The 20,255-nt window shown below is 47.0% G+C and overlaps 1 protein-coding gene across 2 annotated transcripts in view; it reads left to right on the top strand.

Annotated features, from left to right (window-relative positions):
* LOC123759793 (spondin-2) overlaps positions 1 to 20,255 on the top strand; it is a 285,996-nt gene that overhangs the window by 223,140 nt on the left and 42,601 nt on the right. For both annotated transcript variants that reach the window (XM_069316450.1, XM_069316458.1), the window contains exons 2-3: positions 2,897 to 3,009; positions 10,438 to 10,536. In XM_069316450.1, coding sequence (XP_069172551.1) covers positions 2,897 to 3,009; positions 10,438 to 10,536 — 212 coding nt within the window. The remainder of the gene's footprint in view (positions 1 to 2,896; positions 3,010 to 10,437; positions 10,537 to 20,255) is intronic.

Consider the following 20,255-nt stretch of genomic DNA (forward strand, 5'->3'; position numbering starts at 1 on the left):
AAAATGTGGATTCCTTCTCACATTGGCATGCAGGAACATGACAAAGTTGACGCCCTTGCTAAGGTTGCAGTAAATAAAGACAGTATTGAACGGAATCTTGAGTTATCAAATAGGTCCCTTAAAAGTGTCATTAGACGAGAACTCCTGGATGGATTTGAAGAAAGTAGAACGGTTCAAACTGGAACTAGCAGGTCCATTGTTCATCACAATGAAATGTGTGAAGTAAAACATGTGTATGGGGCAAGTAACAAAGTCAGTAGACTAACAGATGTTGTCACAGCTCATATAAGACTTGGCTACAAGTATCTCTGGCAGTTCGGCTTGTATAGGGATCTAGATGAAGTAAACATCTTGATCCCTATACAGGAAACAAGAGAGATGATCTGACTATATGTATTCTAGTTATGAAGGTGTGTAAATTTTGAATCTTTGAAAATTTTGAATTTTAAATTTTGAAAATTGTTAAATCTATCGCCCAGTTTGGTGCACACTTGAAGCAGTAATCTGTGGGTTATCTTGATATCTTGATTAGTTGCAAATATTTGATAACAGGTGGAGATCATTCCTTGATCAATAAACCGCTTTCCACTATTTCATCTACCCCCCTCCCATCCCCCATGGCTCCCCCTCTCTCCTTCACTCTCCCTCTTCCTCTCTCCCTCTCTCCATCGCTCTCCCTCAGCTCCTTCCCCCTCACTCTCCCTCAGCTCTCCACTTTCAGGCTATGGGCGGCTGAAGGTGTCTGTCACTTGGGACAAATGTGTATATTAGCTTTTATTCCACTACGAACTCTATGCTCCCTCAAGGGTTCGAACCTGGGCGGTCAGGGAGTCCTCACAGTTGTGTAATGCCTCGGCGCTCTCTCAAGCTTCGCTCTCTCTCAGGAATTCCGATATGCAAATATTGCGAGCTTATTTATTATCATATCCAAAGGATGGAGGCTGACCTGGTAACCCACAGCCTTAAGTTGCTTGCTTGCTTGCTTGCTTGCTTGCGTCAGTCAGGCTTGCGTCAGTCTGGCTTGCGTCTTTGCGTCATACTGCGTCACGCTGTGGCGTCACACATCTGACACATAGTCTTGTGAGTTACATATATCTTATGTCTCCTCTGGTTAGGGTTATGTTCAGTGTAGAATGAACATACCAGGTGTGTTCAATCTGTTCATTCAGGTTGTGGTGGATGGAGAACCACACGGCTCTCCATCTGCTCCAGTTATCGCTTGGGAGTCGGTCGGCCGAGCGGACAGCACACTGGACTTGTGATCCTGTGGTCCCGGGTTCGATCCCGGGTTCGATCCCGGGCGCCGGCGAGAAACAATGGGCAGAGTTTCTTTCACCCTATGCCCCTGTTACCTAGCAGTAAAATAGGTACCTGGGTGTTAGTCAGCTGTCACGGGCTGCTTCCTGGGGGTGGAGGCCTGGTCGAGGACCGGGCCGCGGGGACACTAAAAGCCCCGAAATCATCTCAAGATAACCTCAAGATATACGACAGTGTGATCCTCCTGCCATGCTCCACCTACGTTTTTTGCGGCAGTTCCCTCTTCGTTAGCTTAATGAACTGGTTGGGCTTTTTGGCTGACTTGGGCTTCTCTTAAGGATGTAGAATTTCTGTAAAATACCTGTCAACTATTTTGTTAATAAAATGGTATAATAATGGTCTTGTTAATAAGCTTACTAATCTATTTATGAATTTGTGTGAATTTGTTCGCTCTGTGAAATTACGTCCTCCTGTGATATCTTAAGGTCCTGCCACTTGTCGACTGTGATATCTTGTCGTACGCAAGCACTTACGAACCTAGGGCCAGATTCACGAAGCAGTTACGCAAGTACTTACGAGCGTGTACATCTTTCCTCAATCTTTGACGGCTTTGGTTACATTTATCAAACAGTTTACAAGCATGAAAACTTGCCAATCAACTGTTGTTATTGTTATAAACAGCCTCCTGGTGCTTCGGAGCTCATTAACTGTTTAATAATTGTAAACAAAGCCGCCAAAGATTGAGAAAAGATGTACAGGTTCGGTAGTGTTTGCGTAACTGCTTTGTGAATCCGGCCCCTGTACATCTTTTCTCAATCTTTGACGGCTTTGTTTACAATTATTAAACAGTTAATGAGCTCCGAAGCACCAGGAGGCTGTTTATAACAATAACAACAGTTGATTGGCAAGTTTTCATGCTTGTAAACTGTTCAATAAATGTAACCAAAGGCCGTCGAAGATTGAGGAAAGATGTACACGTTCGTAAGTGCTTGCGTAACTGCTTCGTGAATCTGGCCCCAGGTCCCTGACAGGCTTGGTCCCCATACACTATGATCAGCTGCGCGCAAGCCTCCACCCTGCGCGCCCGTACACGGGCCTCGCGGCTGAATGGACAGCGCTAGGGGATCATAGTCCTAATGGCCCGGGTTCGATTCCCGGGGGAGGAGGAAACAAATGGACAGAGTTTCATTCATCCTGATGTGTCTGTTCACTAGCAATAAATAGGTACCTGGGAGTTAGACGGCTGCTAGGGGCTGCTTCCTGGGGATATGTGGGTGTATGTGTGTTAGAGATATATATGTAGTAGACGGGAGAGTTGTGTAAAAACCCTGGTTTATGTCTCGGAGAGGCTGCAGGATCCAAGCAAGGTAGGTACAACTTCTGGTTACAACTCTTTTGACCATGTCGTAGCTCAGTCGATTAAGGCAGCGTCTGGGATGCTCTCGGACGTAGGTTCGAATCCTCCTAGTGGATTTGTTTATATAGTAGACATAATTCAGAAAAAGCAGATCATTATTACCTAACAATAGACGTAATTTTAGCAAAGAGAGCTTTGTCATCTGGTCTGGTGTACGAATTGACCGAACTACAGGAAGGAGGTATATTAACCACTCTCTCTCTCTCTCTCCCCAACCACCAGGGCTGAGCCATGACCGAGGCTTCGTACTCTTCCGGGCTGGGGAGATCGCGGATGAAGGGATCAAGTCCTTCGCAGAGACGGGCCGCAGCGATCTCATCGACCAGCGAGCGCAGGTACGCCAGACGCACTTTCTTTCACTCATTCACTAACCCACATCATTCGTTCACTAAATGCAGGTCGGTGTTCAATCCCCCCGACCGTCCACAAGTGGTTGGGCACCATTCCTTCCCTCCACCTTTCATCCCAAATCCTTATCCTGACCTCTTTCTCTGTGCTATATAGTCGTAATGGCTTTGCGCTTTCACATGATTAATTCCCTCCCTCCCCCCTCGACTCATCCACTCACATGTGTACTCCATACACTCCCCATTCATCCACTCACTCATCCACACAACTGACCTAACTCACACATCATTCACCCGTTCATTAACTCAACTACACACATCCACTCAGGTCACTCAGCCACTCAGGTCACTTATCCACTCAGGTCACTCATGTAACTCATCCACTCAGGTCACTCATCCACTCACCCGCTGAGTGAGCTACAGGTCTCAGAGTTGCATATTCCATCAAATACTTCGCTATGTCCGTCTCTTTCACAACCAGAATCCATCAAGCATTTACGTGTAAAATTACGAAACCTGTATATCAGTCAACAAAAAATGGCGACTTTGTTTACATTTACTAAACAATTTGATGAGCTTGTTAACTTCAAGGTTGTTATTGTTATAAACAATAACAATAACAACGTTGTTATTGTTATAAACAGCCTCGTTCTGCTTCGGTGTTCATTAACTGTTTAATTAATGTAAGACAAAGCTGACATGATTGAGGAAAGATCAACCCGTCCTCGACTCAAGTCCATTCCATCCAGCGGTCGACCCCAAAGATGCATTCAGCAATTTTAACATGCTGTTCATTTAGAATATGAATGTTCTCAAATATAAATTAATATTGTTATATATTAGCATATTGTGCATATATAGGCATTGGTTAGGTTAGGTGATTTGGGTTCTGTTGGCGATTATTTGTATTTGTAGTACGTGGGTGAAGCATTTACAGCGTTGTGGTTCGAACACAAGTCGTCAGTGAAGCACTTGTTCCGGAAGTGTTCGGACATCATCAGTTGTGAAATTGAAATTTAAATAAGTTTATTGAGGTAAAATACACACAAAGGGACGAGGTAGCTCAAGCTATTCTCACCCCGTTCAGTACCACGTGTTAATGCATACATAGCCACACATCATAAACAGTAAACATGTTACCAAACATTCTGAGAGATAAACATATACATTTCCTCCTTCACAAGTAGTATGTTATCAGACGTACACACAAATACTTTTATGACCTAGGTATACTGTATAGACAATTTGCAAGAGACATGCAGATAATTCAACAAAATATTATAGTCTTGGTGCAAAATTCTTATATCTCTCAAGAATATCATCAACCTTTCTGTTGTGACACATCCAGGCTATTTGTTCAGGAACAGTCCTTATCTCAGTGTTTCTATATACATTAATCAACGGACAATCAAGAACATAATGGGCAAGGGTGTGAGACCTTAACATACCACATAGTTTACACCTCGTGTCATTATAATGAACACCTATCCCATATTCCCAGTAATATTTGTACCCAAGCCTGAGCCGCATGTACACAGTCACTCCAAGCATTTCTCCTTTTACCATAAGTGAAATGGGTGTTTTGACTCACACACATGTAGTGTTGCATGGTTTGACTACTCTCATACATTATCTCTCTCCTCTCCACTCCCGCCTGTGCCTGAATATTTCTGATTTTGCTTCTTATTTATCTCATTGTGAATTCACATTCAATGTCAACTTGTGATTTTGATGTGGCACGTTTGGCCAAGTCATCCGCCACCTCGTTGAGCACTATTCCAACATGAGATGGAATCCACATGAATTTCACACTATGACCTTTCAGCTGTATCTCAGTTATTCTTCTCTTACAATCCTCAACTATAGACATGAAGACTGGGTTTCGACTGTTTAAGGACTCCAGTGCTCCTCGGCTATCGACAAATACAAAAATATCTTTGTCGTCATGACGTACTTCCTCCAAACACGCCAGAATGGCCTGCAGTTCAGCTTGTGTTGATGATATATAATTACTAAGCCGGAGTTCAATTATCCTGTCCACAGTCCCAAACTCAGTGTATTCCCTCAGTTGTGAGTCGTGTGTAAACCGTTTTCCATTTATAAACACCTGGGGGTTTGGCGGGTGGATGGAATGGACTTTGGCCTTGTTTGTGAGGACTGGCTGCAAGTAGGGTTCACTATTGCTCAGGTATGGTTCACCACTGATTAAGGCAGCCCGTCCTCCAAACAAAGACCCAAAAGTGATTCCATGCACCCGCCAAACCCCCAGGTGTTTATAAATGAAAAACGGTTTACACACGACTCACAACTGATGACGTTCGAACACTTCCGGAACAAGTGCTTCACTGACGACTTGTGTTCGAACCACAACGCTGTAAATGCTTCACCCACGTACTACAAATACAAATAATTACCAACAGAACCTAAACACCTAACCTAACCAATGCCTATATATGCACAATATGCTAATATATAACAATATTAATGTATATTTGAGAAAAAATCTGTTTTCAATGAACAGCATGTTTAAAAGTGTTGAATACGTCTTTGGGGGTCGACCGCTGGATGGAATGGACTTGCATTAAGGACATGCTAGGCAGCAGGAGAGGGTACAGGAACTGTAGCGTGGGTCACTGGCAGCGCCCACCAGAAAAAGGTATCTCAGTTTTCAAAACATAATTTCCTGGTCTGCAATTTGAGTTTATTCTGCGAGCGAGAGTTGTTTTTGGTAAATGTGTAGCAAGATATGTAGCGCTGTGGCGCTCTGTTGTTTGGCAGGAGTCTCTTGTGTACTGGATAGATAAAAAGAGGTAAATGTGTGTGTGTATGTGTACATTCAGCCCCGCTCCTGTGCCAGGTAAGTCCACTACGGGCTCACCATAGCCCGTGCTACTTGCCCCGCTCCTGTGCCAGGTAAGTCCACTACGGGCTCACCATAGCCCGTGCTACTTGCAACTTGTTCCCAGTAGCTGAATCTATAACAACAAGAACAACGTGTGTGTGTACTTCCCTAGTTATGCTTTGCTGGGGTTGAGCTTCGGCCCTTTGGTCCCGCCTCTCAACTGTCAATCAACAGGTGTACAGGTTCCTGAGCCTACTGGGCTCTGTCATATCTACACTTGAACCTGTGTATGGAGTCTGCCTCCACCACATCAGTGTGTGTGTGTGTGTGTGTGTGTGTGTGTGTGTGTGTGTGTGTGTGTGTGTGTGTGTGTGTGTGTGTGTGTGTGTGCGCGTGTGTGTGTGTGTTTACTAATTGTGTTTTTACGGGGGTTGAGCTTTGCTCTTTCGGCCCGCCTCTCAACTGTCAATCAACTGTTTACTAACTACTTTTTTTTTTTTTTTTTTTTTTTTTTTCCACACCACACACACACACACACACACACACACACACACACCCAAGGAAGCAGCCCGTGACAGCTGACTAACTCCCAGGTACCTATTTACTGCTAGGTAACAGGGGCATTCAGGGTGAAAGAAACTTTGCCCATTTGTTTTTGCCTCGTGCGGGAATCGAACCCGCGCCACAGAATTACGAATCCTGCGCGCTATCCACCAGGCTACGAGGCCCCTTAAAACATTATTGCCAACAGCATTTGGTGTTCCCAGGCGGTCACCCATCCAAGTACTAACCAAACCCAACGTTGCTGTGTGTGTGTGTGTGTGTGTGTGTGTGTGTGTGTGTGTGTGTGTGTGTGTGTGTGTGTGTGTGTGTGTGTGCGTGTGTGTGTGTGTGTGCGCGCGATCAGAATCGCAGTGAAAGTACCAAAGATAAATTCACTCACCCTCAAGAGACCTCAAGGAATACCACACACACATCTTTACCTGAAGCCTCTTCCAGTGTGCATGGAGCCTCTTCCAGTGTGTATGGATCTTGTGCTGGAGCTGCCCCACGCGCTTCTCAAACCACTATTCCTTCATATTTTTCTTCCACCGTATTTGAGCCTCAGACGGGGGGGGGGGGAGGAGGGAGAGAGCGGTGTTACGAACCTCCCTCCACAGCCTCGCTAATGTTTCCTCGACAACGCATTTTTTTTGCAACAACTTGCAGCGAAGTATTTCGCTCGAGCCTTGCAACCCACCACAACACAAGTTGCCGGTTGATGGGTCTTCCTCTTTGGGACTTTGTTGGCTCCTAGTTTCAGACTCTACTCGAAAACTCCATTATTTTTTCTCCAGAAGATTTAACTAACCGAACTTTGGGCGAGAAGTCCTGGCAAGTAATTCCCCCACACGCCCAGGCGGAGAGGCGCGCTTGCCTGTAAATCCAGTTTTTCCCGCCAAGAACAGGGCGTCCTCGGAGCTGACATCGAAGTGGTGGACTGAGGCGGCGCTCCGTCCCGCCAGTCTTTCAAAGACGGGGACTTCGATATCCTAGTTGGTTGCTTATGGGCGCTCTAGTTAGCGGTAGTTAGTTGCTTACGGGCGCTGTAATTAGCGGTAGTTGGCCGATTAAGTGTGTGTTGATTGCGATTTGCTGGTCAAGGGAGGAAGGTAGTTAGCTGCTGATGCTGACTATTTATCAGTCGTTGACTGCTCAAATGAGCTGCTTAGCAATTTTAGATTGCTCAAGGAGGTAGTTGGCTGCCCCAGGTGGGTTGTTAACAGTAGTTAGCTGCTGATGGAGGCTAGTTGATCAACTAGCCAACTTGGGAGAGAGACTCCCGCCAGCAGAAGCCATCTTACAAGTACCAACATTTACGTTGGGGAAACAAGAGAGTAACTAGAACGTAGTTAAAACCTTCACGTAATGAAGCCATGACACTCGCCTGGCGTTCCGCGAGCGCTTTGTCATGGGTTCGTATCCTGGCCGGGGAGGATTTACTGAGCGCAAATCCTTAACTGTAGCCTCTGTTTAACGCAACAGTCAAATGTGAACTTGGTTGTAACAACGATTCTTCGCGGCAGGGGATCGTATTCCAGGGAACATAGGATTAAGGACTTGCCCGAAACGCTACGCGTACTAGTGGCTGTACAAGAATGTAACAACTCTTGTATATATCTCGAAAAAAAATGAAGACTCCCACTAGCAGATAGTGCTGGTCCGGGTTCGTTTGACTTCTCTCTTATCTCCAACTGACGAAGCCAATAAGATATCCGATGTCTTGAGAGAATTGATCAACATTCATTAACATGTTTTGAAAACAAACAATAGCTTCTAGCGCACAGTATCCACTATCGTGCCAGCCTTGACGTGCCACAAGGTACAGAATACAAAGTGCTAACTTAAGCATAAACGCACAACCTGAGCCACCCTCCTAACCCAACTTTCCGCTACATAAAAAACGTGGATATTTGTGAATTGCATTTATTACATTTAGTTGTGTATATTTTGTTCCCAGCAGCTGAATCTAAAACAATAACAGAGAGAGAGAGAGAGAGAGAGAGAGAGAGAGAGAGAGAGAGAGAGAGAGAGAGAGAGAGAGAGCAGAGAGAGAGAGAGAGCAGAGAGAGAGAGAGAGAGAGAGAGAGAGAGAGAGAGAGAGAGAGAGCAGAGAGAGAGAGAGCAGAGAGAGAGAGAGAGAGAGAGAGAGAGAGAGAGAGAGAGAGAGAGAGAGAGAGAGAGAGAGAGAGTCCTGAAGGACTCTGAAATACTTCAAGATGATACACGACCAAAGAACACATTCACTCCAAACATCTATACCACCTACGGGCTATTCATGCCCATGCACCGCTTCTGGCATCTTAAACTCCATCAATCAATCCGAGAGAGACCTGACAAAAGTTGAATCTTCCCAGACTCATAATTCCTTTGCCACCGTCCATAAAATAGGTATAAAAAGAATCAGATGGCTATTATACTTGAGAATGTGCATTTGTTTGTCAGTACTTGAGAGAGAAAATATCACAGGAGGTATTGGTGAAGAGAGGTCCAGCGGGGCTTAGTTCATCAGCGCCCTGGTGAGTAGCCAGGATTTCAGAAGGCTTTACTAAATGGTACACAGAGAAATCACATTAACGTGATATATCTTCTGACCATGTTGTGGCGTAGTCGACTGGAGTGTGCGTCTGGGAATAGTCAGCGCGTAGGTTCGAATCCTCATCACGGTTTCGGTAGATTTTCCCTTCTAAAGGGTACTGTCCCGGCAGATGGTGTGAGAATGGGGCAGGTGCTGAAACTCGGAGGAGGTCTGAACATAGCAGCATGCCCAACGGCTGGGGCCAGCATGCCCACCCAGCATGCCCAACGGCTGGGGCCAGCATGCCCAACGGCTGGGGCCAGCATGCCCAACGGCTGGGGCCAGCATGCCCAAAGGCTGGGGCCAGCATGCCCACCCAGCATGCCCAACGGCTGGGCCCAGCATGCCCACCCAGCATGCCCAACGGCTGGGGCGGACACACACAGTAACGTAGATAGCATTATCGAGACGTTAAACTAATCAAATAATCCCATACCTCAGCCGGGTTCGTTGTCAACTCAGTCGCGAATCCCAGGTTCGATTCCCTGGCTAGAACAGGAATGGTTTGACACGTTTTCCTTTCACCTAAGTGATCCCTGTTAACCTAGCAGCAAATAGGTACCATAGAGCTAGGCAGTTATGGGGAGGATCTCGACTTTGGGGGAGGGATCTGAAGTATATGTATACATACAGGCTTCCTGTTCCCTGTTAACAGTCGAGTCTATGTGCTTTAAAGGACGCAGTGACCGCGGGGGACATGTTCACTGCCTAGATGCTGAGCAAAACAGAAAGAGCGACTCAGGTGAGTTCCTGAAACGCAAAATGAGTTCGATATTAAAAATATACCCACACGCCGTAGAAGAAACTAGGTGAGCACGTGGTGAAAGCCAGTTGGAGGCAGAGCCCAAGAGCTCAGCCTTCGAGAGCATAGGCCGATATACTTCACCTGTATAACACACCCATCACCTACTTCACTCTCTCGCATCATCTTTCACAAACATAAAAACGCATTAAAGACAATTTGTAGATGCTCTCTCCTCGCCAGACCAGCTTCACAAGCAGAAATATTAATGGCTCTTCCGCGAAGTGTGTGTGTGTGTGTGTGTGTGTGTGTGTGTGTGTGTGTGTGTGTGTGTGTGTGTGTGTGTGTGTGTGTGTGTGTGTGTGTGAGCTCTTGTTTACTTTTACGAACGGTTGAATTGCGTGATTTGTGTGGTAACGAACGGGGTCGGTGGTGTCTTGACTTGGGCAATGATAGCGTCTTATTGTTGATCCTTGAGAAATGTTGCGTTCACTGCTTAGTTATCGTTCAATTGTTTTTCTTTATATATATATATAGTATGCTGTTATCCTACCTCGGCTCATCTGAAGCCTCATTAATTTGATGTATTTTGAACGCCGACCCTGCGTGAAGCAAGACCGTCGCTCTACCGTCCAGCCCAAGTGGTTGGCGGGTGTTTTTAATTATGAAGGTAAAATATAATCATTGTTTACTTATCTCCGTTTTCCCTTTCAGGGAGAAAACGGGGTGCTGGATGCCTTCAACACTCCACCAATCACAGAGGGCGTTGGTATGGCCGAATCCCACTTCTTCGTGGACGGTAACCACTCTAGGGTGAGTAGTGTGTGCTGTTAGTGTGTTCACAGGCCCCTCTGAACACCCGTTCAGAGCTCCGTGGCGGTATATGTTGCCTCGCAGGCTCGTTAAAGCAGCGGCCTTTCTCCGAGACGTATTCATCAGTTTTAACTTACTGTGTAATACAAATAGGTTGGTTCTCGTATATAAAATTCATATTATCATAATTAAATTCCATTGTATAGTTAAGTGTAGGTTAGTTTAGGTGTTTAGGTTCTGTTGGCGATGATTTGAAGCATTTACAGTCTTAGTATATATATATATATATATATATATATATATATATGTCGTACCTAGTAGCCAGAACTCACTTCTCAGCCTACTATTCAAGGCCCGATTTGCCTAATAAGCCAAGTTTTCCTGAATTAATATATTTACTATAATTTTTTTCTTATGAAATGATAAAGCTACCCTTTTCACTATGCATGAGGTCAATTTTTTTTATTGGAGTTAAAATTAACGTAGATATATGACCGAACCTAACCAACCCTACCTAACCTAACCTAACCTATATTTATAAGTAAGGTTAGGTTAGGTAGCCAAAAAAAGCTAGGTTAGGTTAGGTTAGGTAGGTTAGGTAGACGAAAAAACATTAATTCATGAAAACTTGGCTTATTAGGCAAATCGGGCCTTGAATAGTAGGCTGAGAAGTGCGTTCTGGCTATTAGGTACGACATATATATATATATATATATATATATATATATATATATATATATATATATATATATATATATATATATATATATATGTAGTGGGATTATGTCAGCGTTATAAGACACGCATTGTTGAGCTCGCCAGAAATATCACTGATCGACTTAACTGTTGTTTCTCTCTGGGCATGTTCCGTCACACACGTTCCTTTGATAAATACCTGTGGCAGGGGTGTGTGTGTAGGGAGGAGCCGGTCGGCCGAGCGAACAGCACGCTGGACTTGTGATCCTGTGGTCCTGGGTTCGATCCCAGGCGCCGGCGAGAAACAATGGGGAGAGTTTCTTTCACCCTATGAAAGCAGTACAGAAAGCACCCTGTTACCGAGCAGTAAAATAGGTACCTGGGTGTTAGTCAGCTGTCACGGGCTGCCTCCTGGGGGTGGAGGCCTGGTCGAGGACCGGGCCCCGGGGACACTAAAGCCCCGAAATCATCTCAAGATAACCTCAAGAAGGGAGCAGTATCAATTATTAATCGGTTTAAATGATTATAAATTATTACAGTATGACACATTAGAGATTAACGTGTTCTCACTGTTTTCCTTGGAAATGTTCAGTAGAGGAGAGCTAGGTGGTGAGCGGAAGCTGTTTGGCTTTAAGTGGCCTTGTCGTTGACCTTCGAAAGGCTCGTTAAACACGACTGTCACCTTACACAGGTATAACGACGCATGTATATTAAGATGTAGTAAATATGTAAACAATGGATATAAATTGAATAAATTTAAATCCGGGAAAGACCTGGGTAAATACTGGTTTGGAAGCTAGTGTTGATTTGTGGAAGAGATTACCTGATTGGTTCTAACTATTAGACATAAGTTTGGGTTGATATAAATAGCAGTTCATCACGAGCCAATAGGCCTACTGAAGCGGCCTTTGTTCTTGTTTTTGTTATCTATTTTGGCTTATGAAAATGGAGACAGTACTTCATAGCAGCCTAGTACAGGAGGGTGCTATAGCTACGCAGCCTACTACGCTACTATAGGCCTAGACAAGTGACTCCTACCTGTCCACATTTTGGGTCAGTAAACATTAGATAAAGTCATACCTTAAATAAAGCCATATGGCTTAAATAAAGCCATATGGCTTTATTGGTATTCCCATGCACAATAAAAGACGCTGAATAATTAAACTCAAGGCAATGAAAATAAGTCATATATTTTCAAAGTTCTTTAATGCAAATATCTGTTAATATTTTTACCAATACTGACAGCCAGTTATGTTCCTTTTTTTAATGTATTTTTATGCATGGTTTACTAAATATTTTAACTTTTATAACCATTGTGTTATTACATTTAATATGGGGTTTTATGTTGTTTTTGTTGCATAGATAAAGCTGGCATAGCTGGCGGTTTGTTGTTGTTAAAGATTTGCTACCTGGAATAAAAAGTTCCAAGTAGCACGGGCTATGGCGAGCCCGTAGTGCCTTTAGCTGGCGGTGATTGCAATGTTATGCAACATGAGAATCTTGTTAGAACAGCAGGAGGAGTCCTGTATTTTGCATTTGTAATCATCATTATCTGACATATTGCCCTTGGTACATATTTTGATATATGACCTCTATGAAGTTTGTTGATATAATATATATGATTGTATCTGTGTGTACTCACGTATTTGTGCTTGCAGGATCGAGCATTGGCTCTTGGATGTGTGTGTGTGTACCTACCTAATTGTGTTTGCGGGGGTTGAGCTTTGGCTCTTTGGCCCCGCCTCTCAACTGTCAATCAATGTGGCAATGTGTGTGTGTGTGTACTCACCTATTTGTGCTTGCGGGGGTTGAGCTCTGGCTCTTTGGTCCCGCCTCTCAACTGTCAATCAAATGGTGTACAGATTCCTGAGCCTTCTGGGCTCTATCATATCTACATTTAAAACTGTGTATGGAGTCAGCCTCCACCACATCACTGCCTAATGCATTCCATCCGTTAACTACTCTGACACTGAAAAAGTTCCTTCTAACTTCTCTGTGGCTCATGTGGGTACTCAGTTTCCACCTGTGTCCCCTTGTTCGCGTCCCACCAGTGTTGAATAGTTCATCCTTGTTTACCCGGTCGATTCCTCTGAGGATTTTGTAGGTTGTGATCATGTCTCCCCTTACTCTTTTGTCTTCCAGTGTCGTAAGGTGCATTTCCCGCAGCCTTTCCTCGTAACTCATGCCTCTTAGTTCTGGGACTAGTCTAGTGGCATACCTTTGGACTTTTTCCAGCTTCGTCTTGTGCTTGACAAGGTACGGGCTCCATGCTGGGGCCGCATACTCCAGAATTGGTCTTACATATGTGGTGTACAAGATTCTGAATGATTCCTTACACAGGTTCCTGAACGCTGTTCTGATGTTAGCCAGCCTCGCATATGCCGCAGACGTTATTCTTTTTCTGTGGGCTTCAGGAGACAGGTTTGGTGTGATATCAACTCCTAGATCTATCTCTCTGTTCGTTTCATTAAGTACTTCATCTCCTATTCTGTATCCTGTGTCTGGCCTCCTATTTCCACTGCCTAGTTTCATTACCTTGCATTTACTCGGGTTGAACTTCAACAGCCATTTGTTGGACCATTCACTCAGTCTGTCTAGGTCATCTTGTAGCCTCCTACTATCGTCCTCAGTTTCAATCCTCCTCATAATTTTTGCATCATCGGCAAACATTGAGAGAAACGATTCTATACCCTCTGGGAGATCATTTACATATATCAGAAACAGTATAGGTCTAAGGACTGACCCCTGCGGGACTCCACTCGTAACGTCTCTCCAATCTGAGACCTCACCCCTCACACTGACTCGTTGTCTCCTGTTGCTTAGGTACTCCTGTATCCAACGGAGTACCTTCCCTTTCACTCCAGCCTGCATCTCCAGCTTTTTCACTAGCCTCTTGTGTGGCACTGTATCAAAGGCTTTCTGACAATCCAAAAATATGCAGTGTGTGTGTGTGTGTGTGTGTGTGTGTGTGTGTGTGTGTGTGTGTGTGTGTGTGTGTGTGTGTGTGTGTGTGTGTGTGTGTGTGTGTCTGCCAGCTGGTGCAACAGGTGGTGGTCTGCACTATATACACTACCCAGCTGGCTACAGAGAAGGGGGGGGAGGGTGTGGGGGAGGAGCATATGACTAGATATAGGTGTGACTCAATGCTAATCTCATCCAGTCTATTCTCTCTCTCTCTCTCTCTCTCTCTCTCTCTCTCTCTCTCTCTCTCTCTCTCTCTCTCTCTCTCTCTCTCTCTCTCTCTCTCTCTCTCTCTCTCTCTCTTCTTTCTTGCCTCTCTTCATCTCCCCTATTTGTATTTTACGTAAAGAAGAGGGAGGTACAGGTGAAGCATTACGTTTATTAATGGGAAATACAGTGAGAGATATGATAGCAGGCGGGCTGTCCGCCTTGCTGACACCATGTTATGATAGCAGGCGGGCTGCCCGTCTTGCTGACACGATGTTATGATAGCAGGCGGGCTGCCAGCCTTGCTGACACGATGTTATGATAGCAGGCGGGCTGCCCGTCTTACTGATACGATGTTATGATAGCAGGCGGGCTGCCAGCCTTGCTGACACGATGTTATGATAGCAGGCGGGCTGTCCGCCTTGCTGACACGATGTTATGATAGCAGGCGGGCTGCCAGCCTTGCTGACACGATGTTATGATAGCAGGCGGGCTGTCCGCCTTGCTGACACGATGTTATGATAGCAGGCGGGCTGTCCGCCTTGCTGACACGATGTTATGATAGCAGGCGGGCTGTCTGCCTTGCTGACACGATGTTATGATAGCAGGTGGGCTGCCCGCCTTGCTGACACGATGTTATGATAGCAGGCGGGCTGTCCGCCTTGCTGACACGATATTATGATAGCAGGCGGGCTGTCCGCCTTGCTGACACGATGTTATGATAGCAGGCGGGCTGTCCGCCTTGCTGACACGATATTATGATAGCAGGCGGGCTGTCCGCCTTGCCGACAGGATGTTATGATAGCAGGCGGGCTGTCCGCCTTGCTGACACGATGTTATGATAGCAGGCGGGCTGTCCGCCTTGCTGACACCATGTTATGATAGCAGGCGGGCTGTCCGCCTTGCTGACACGATGTTATGATAGCAGGCGGGCTGCCAGCCTTGCTGACACGATGTTATGATAGCAGGCGGGCTGCCCGCCTTGCTGACACGATATTATGATAGCAGGCGGGCTGTCCGCCTTGCTGACACGATATTATGATAGCAGGCGGGCTGTCCGCCTTGCTGACACGATGTTATGATAGCAGGCGGGCTGTCCGCCTTGCTGACACGATATTATGATAGCAGGCGGGCTGTCCGCCTTGCTGACAGGATGTTATGATAGCAGGCGGGCTGTCCGCCTTGCTGACACCATGTTATGATAGCAGGCGGACTGTCCGTACTAGTTCTCTTTATGATGTATAGTGATACTAGAGGATATTTAAGATATGGCAGGATTAGAGCCTTGTATTAATGCAGCTGTATGATTGTATTAAGTGTATGGAATCTTTTCAATCTGCCTAAGGCTGTTTTTGCTTTGTTTTTTGAGTGAATTTGTATTTCTTAGTCTCAGTATTCGGCCTACAGTCGTGTGTTGAGGTGGATAGAGAGGTGTGTGAGTAGTGAGGGAGAGGCAGGTGTAGGAGGGAGAGGCAGGTGTAGGAGGGAGAGGCAGGTGTAGGAGGGAGAGGCAGGTGTAGGAGGGAGAGGCAGGTGTAAGAGTGAGAGGCAGATGTAGGAGGGAGAGGCAGGTGTGTAGTGAGGGAGAATCAGGTGTAGGAGGGAGAGGCAGGTGTAGGAGGAGAGGCAGGTATGTAGGAGGGAGAGGCAGGTGTAGTGAGAGAGGCAGGTGTAGGAGGGAGAGGCAGGTGTAGTGAGGGAGAGGCAGGTGTAGGAATGAGAGACAGGTGTAGGAGGGAGAGGCAGGTGTGTAGTGAGGGAGAGGCAGGTGTAGCGAGTGAGAGGCAGGTGTAGGAGGGAGAGGCAGGTGTAGGAGGGAGAGGCAGGTGTGTAGCGAGTGAGAGGCAGGTGTAGGAGGGAGAGGCAGGTGTGTAGCGAGTGAGAGGCAGGTGTAGGAGGGAGAGGCAGGTGTAGGAGGGAGAGGCAGGTGTGTAGCGAGTGAGAGGCAGGTGTAGGAGGGAGTGGCAGGTGTGTAGCGAGTGAGAGGCAGGTGTAGGAGGGAGAGGCAGGTGTAGGAGGGAGAGGCAGGTGTAGGAGGGAGAGGCAGGTGTAGGAGGGAGAGGCAGGTGTGTAGCGAGTGAGAGGCAGGTGTAGGAGGGAGAGGCAGGTGTGTAGTAAGAGAGAGGCAGGTATAGCAAAGGTAATAATTGGTTTAATGACCATTACAAACTTGGCTGATTGTATTTCCAGGTATAACTGGAACATTTCCTGCCCGTCCTGGGAAATATAATTCCAGAATTCAGTCGCTCTTAATCCTGTATTCCGATAACAACATTTTGGCTGTATTTTCCCCCTTGCCCGAATACAGTAGGCTGTTGTTGAACCCCATTGTATTATAATACACTATATGGGAGTACCCAGCGGTGCCCGGGTCTTCTTGTTCCATCCTTCTATTAGCAATCTGCACTAGGACACTTTGGGTGCATTATGAGGATGGTTATCTTGAAATTATCTTGAGGTTATCTTGAGATGATTTCGGGGCTTTAGTGTCCCCGCGGCCCGGTCCTCGAGCAGGCCTCCACCCCCAGGAAGCAGCCCGTGATAGCTGACTAAATCCCAGGTACCTATTTACTGCTAGGTAACAGGGGCATTCAGGGTGAAAGAAACTTTGCCCATTTGTTTCTGCCTCGTGCGGGAATCGAACCCGCGCCACAGAATTACGAGTCCTGCGCGCTATCCACCAGGCTACGAGGCCCCTACGAGGATATCATAAAGTACACGAGAGGTAATAAAGTAATTGCAAAGCTCCAGAGGTACCTTGTGCCAGGAAAGGGGGTGTAGGGGGGATTATATAAAAGAGATTCTAAACTCTTTAGTATAGAGATCAGGCGATGTATAATTTATATTATGAGGTTCGTGCTGTCCATCTTGCAAGATAAGTTTTCAATTGCTTGAAGAACGGCTTTTGAATCACTAAATATTATTCCTCCTGTATTGGTAGCTAGTTGTAGTGCAGCTAGTTCTGTGTGGTGGTCAGCTAGTTTTTGGCCGCTAGCGACGAAAATAGCGCGATTTTTGCCCGCCAGCTGCAAAAATCGATGGTTTGTGGCCGCTAGCGTCGAAAATAGCGCGATTTTCGGCCGATAGCGGCAAAAATCGCCCGATTTTTGGCGGCTAGCGGCGAAAATCGCACGGTTTTTGGCCGCTAGCGGCGAAAATCGCGCTATTTTTGGCCGGTAGCGGCGAAAATCGCGATTTTTGCCCGCCAGCTGCGAAAATCGCATGGTTTTGGCCGCTAGCGGCAAAAATCGCGCGGTTTTTGGCCGGTAGCGGCGAAAATCGCAGTATTTTTTCCCGCCAGCTGCAAAAATCGCATAGTTTCTGGCCGTTAGCGGCGAAAATCGCGTAATTTTTGGCCCCTAGCGGCGAAATTCGCACGATTTTTGGCCGCTAGCGGCGAAATTTGCACGATTTTTGGCCGCTAGCGGCAAAAATCGCCCCATTTTTGGCCGCTAGCGGCGAAAATAGCCCCTTTTTTGGCCGCTAGCGGCGAAAATCTGTCGATTTTTGGCAGGTAGCGGCAAAATTCGCGCGATTTTTGCCCACCAGCTGCAAAAATCGCATGGTTTCTGGCCGCTAGCGTCGAAAATAGGGCGGTTTTCAGCCGTTAGCGGCAAAAATCGCCCGATTTTTGGCCGCAAGCGGCGAAAATCGCACGGTTTTTGGCCGCTAGCGGCGAAAATCGCGCTATTTTTGGCCGGTAGCGGCGAAAATCGCGATTTTTGCCCGCCAGCTCCGAAAATCGCATGGTTTTTGGCCACTAGCGGCAAAAATCGCGCGGTTTTTGGCCGGTAGCGGCGAAAATCGCAGTATTTTTGCCCGCCAGCTGCAAAAATCGCATAGTTTTTGGCCGCTAGCGGCGAAAATCGCGTAATTTTTGGCCGCTAGCGGCGAAATTCGCACGATTTTTGGCCGCTAGCGGCGAAATTTGCACGATTTTTGGCCGCTAGCGGCGAAAATCGCCCCATTTTTGGCCGCTAGCGGCGAAAATAGCCCCTTTTTTGGCCGCTAGCGGCGAAAATCGGTCGATTTTTGGCAGGTAGCGGCGAAAATAGCGCGGTTTTCAGCCGTTAGCGGCAAAAATTGCCCAATTTTTGGCCGCTAGCGGCGAAAATCGAACGGTTTTTGGCCTCTAGCGGCGAAAATCGCGCTATTTTTGCCCGGTAGCGGCGAAAATCGCGATTTTTGCCCCCCAGCTGCGAAAATCGCATGGTTTTTGGCCGCTAGCGGCGAAAATCGCGCAGTTTTTGGCCGGTAGCGGCGAAAATCGCGCTATTTTTGCCCGCCAGCTGCAAAAATCGCATAGTTTCTGGCCGCTAGCGGCGAAAATCGCGTAATTTTTGGCCGCTACCGGCGAAACTCGCACGATTTTTGGCCGCTAGCGGCGAAATTTGCACGATTTTTGCCCGCTAGCGGCGAAAATCGCCCCATTTTTGGCTGCTAGCGGCGAAAATCGCCCCATTTTTGGCTGCTAGCGGCGAAAATAGCCTCTTTTTTGCCCCCCAGCTGCGAAAATCGCATGGTTTTTGGCCGCTAGCGGCGAAAATCACGCTATTTTTGGCCGGTAGCGGCGAAAATCGCGATTTTTGCCCGCCAGCTGCGAAAATCGCATGGTTTTTGGCCGCTAGCGGCGAAAATCGCGCGGTTTTTGGCCGGTATCGGCGAAAATAGCGCTATTTTTGCCCGCCAGCTGCAAAAATTGCATAGTTTCTGGCCACTAGCCGCGAGAATCGCGCGATTTTTGGCCGCTAGCGGCAAAAATCGCCCCATTTTTAGCCGCTTGCGGCGAAAATAGCCTCTTCTTTGGCCGCTAGCGGCGAAAATCGGTCGACTTTTGGCAGGTAGCGGCGAAATTCGCGCGATTTTTGCCCGCCAGCTGCAAAAATCGCATGGTTTCTGGCCGCTAGCGTCGAAAATAGCGCGGTTTTTGGCCGGTAGCGGCGAAAATTGCGCTATTTTTGCCCGCCAGCTGCAAAAATCGCATAGTTTCTGGCCGCTAGCGGCGAAAATCGCGTAATTTTTGGCCGCTAGCGGCGAAATTCGCACGAATTTTGGCCGCTAGCGGCGAAATTTGCACGATTTTTGGCCGCTAGCGTCGAAAATTGCCCCATTTTTGGCCGCTAGCGGCGAAAATAGCCCCTTTTCTGGCCGCTAGCGGCGAAAATCGGTCGATTTTTGGCAGGTAGCGGCGAAATTCGCGCGATTTTTGCCCACCAGCTGCAAAAATCGCATGGTTTCTGGCCGACAGCTGCGAAAATCGCATGGTTTTCGGCAGTTAGCGGCAAAAATCGCCCGATTTTTGACCGCTAGCGGCGAAAATCGCACGGTTTTTGGCCGCTAGCGGCGAAAATCGCGCTATTTTTGCCCGGTAGCGGCGAAAATCGCGATTTTTGCCCGCCAGCTGCGAAAATCGCATGGTTTTGGCCGCTAGCGGCGAAAATAGCCCCTTTTTTGGCCGCTAGCGGCGAAAATCGGTCGATTTTTGGCAGGTAGCGGCAAAATTCGCGCGATTTTTGCCCACCAGCTGCAAAAATCGCATGGTTTCTGGCCGCTAGCGTCGAAAATAGGGCGGTTTTCAGCCGTTAGCGGCAAAAATCGCCCGATTTTTGGCCGCAAGCGGCGAAAATCGCACGGTTTTTGGCCGCTAGCGGCGAAAATCGCGCTATTTTTGGCCGGTAGCGGCGAAAATCGCGATTTTTGCCCGCCAGCTGCGAAAATCGCATGGTTTTTGGCCGCTAGAGGCAAAAATCGCGCGGTTTTTGGCCGGTAGCGGCGAAAATCGCGCTATTTTTGCCCGCCAGCTGCAAAAATCGCATAGTTTCTGGCCGCTAGCGGCGAAAATAGCCTCTTTTTTG

Source organism: Procambarus clarkii, chromosome 8 (genome assembly GCF_040958095.1).
Source record: "Procambarus clarkii isolate CNS0578487 chromosome 8, FALCON_Pclarkii_2.0, whole genome shotgun sequence".
Classification (NCBI taxonomy): Eukaryota; Metazoa; Arthropoda; class Malacostraca; order Decapoda; family Cambaridae; genus Procambarus; species Procambarus clarkii.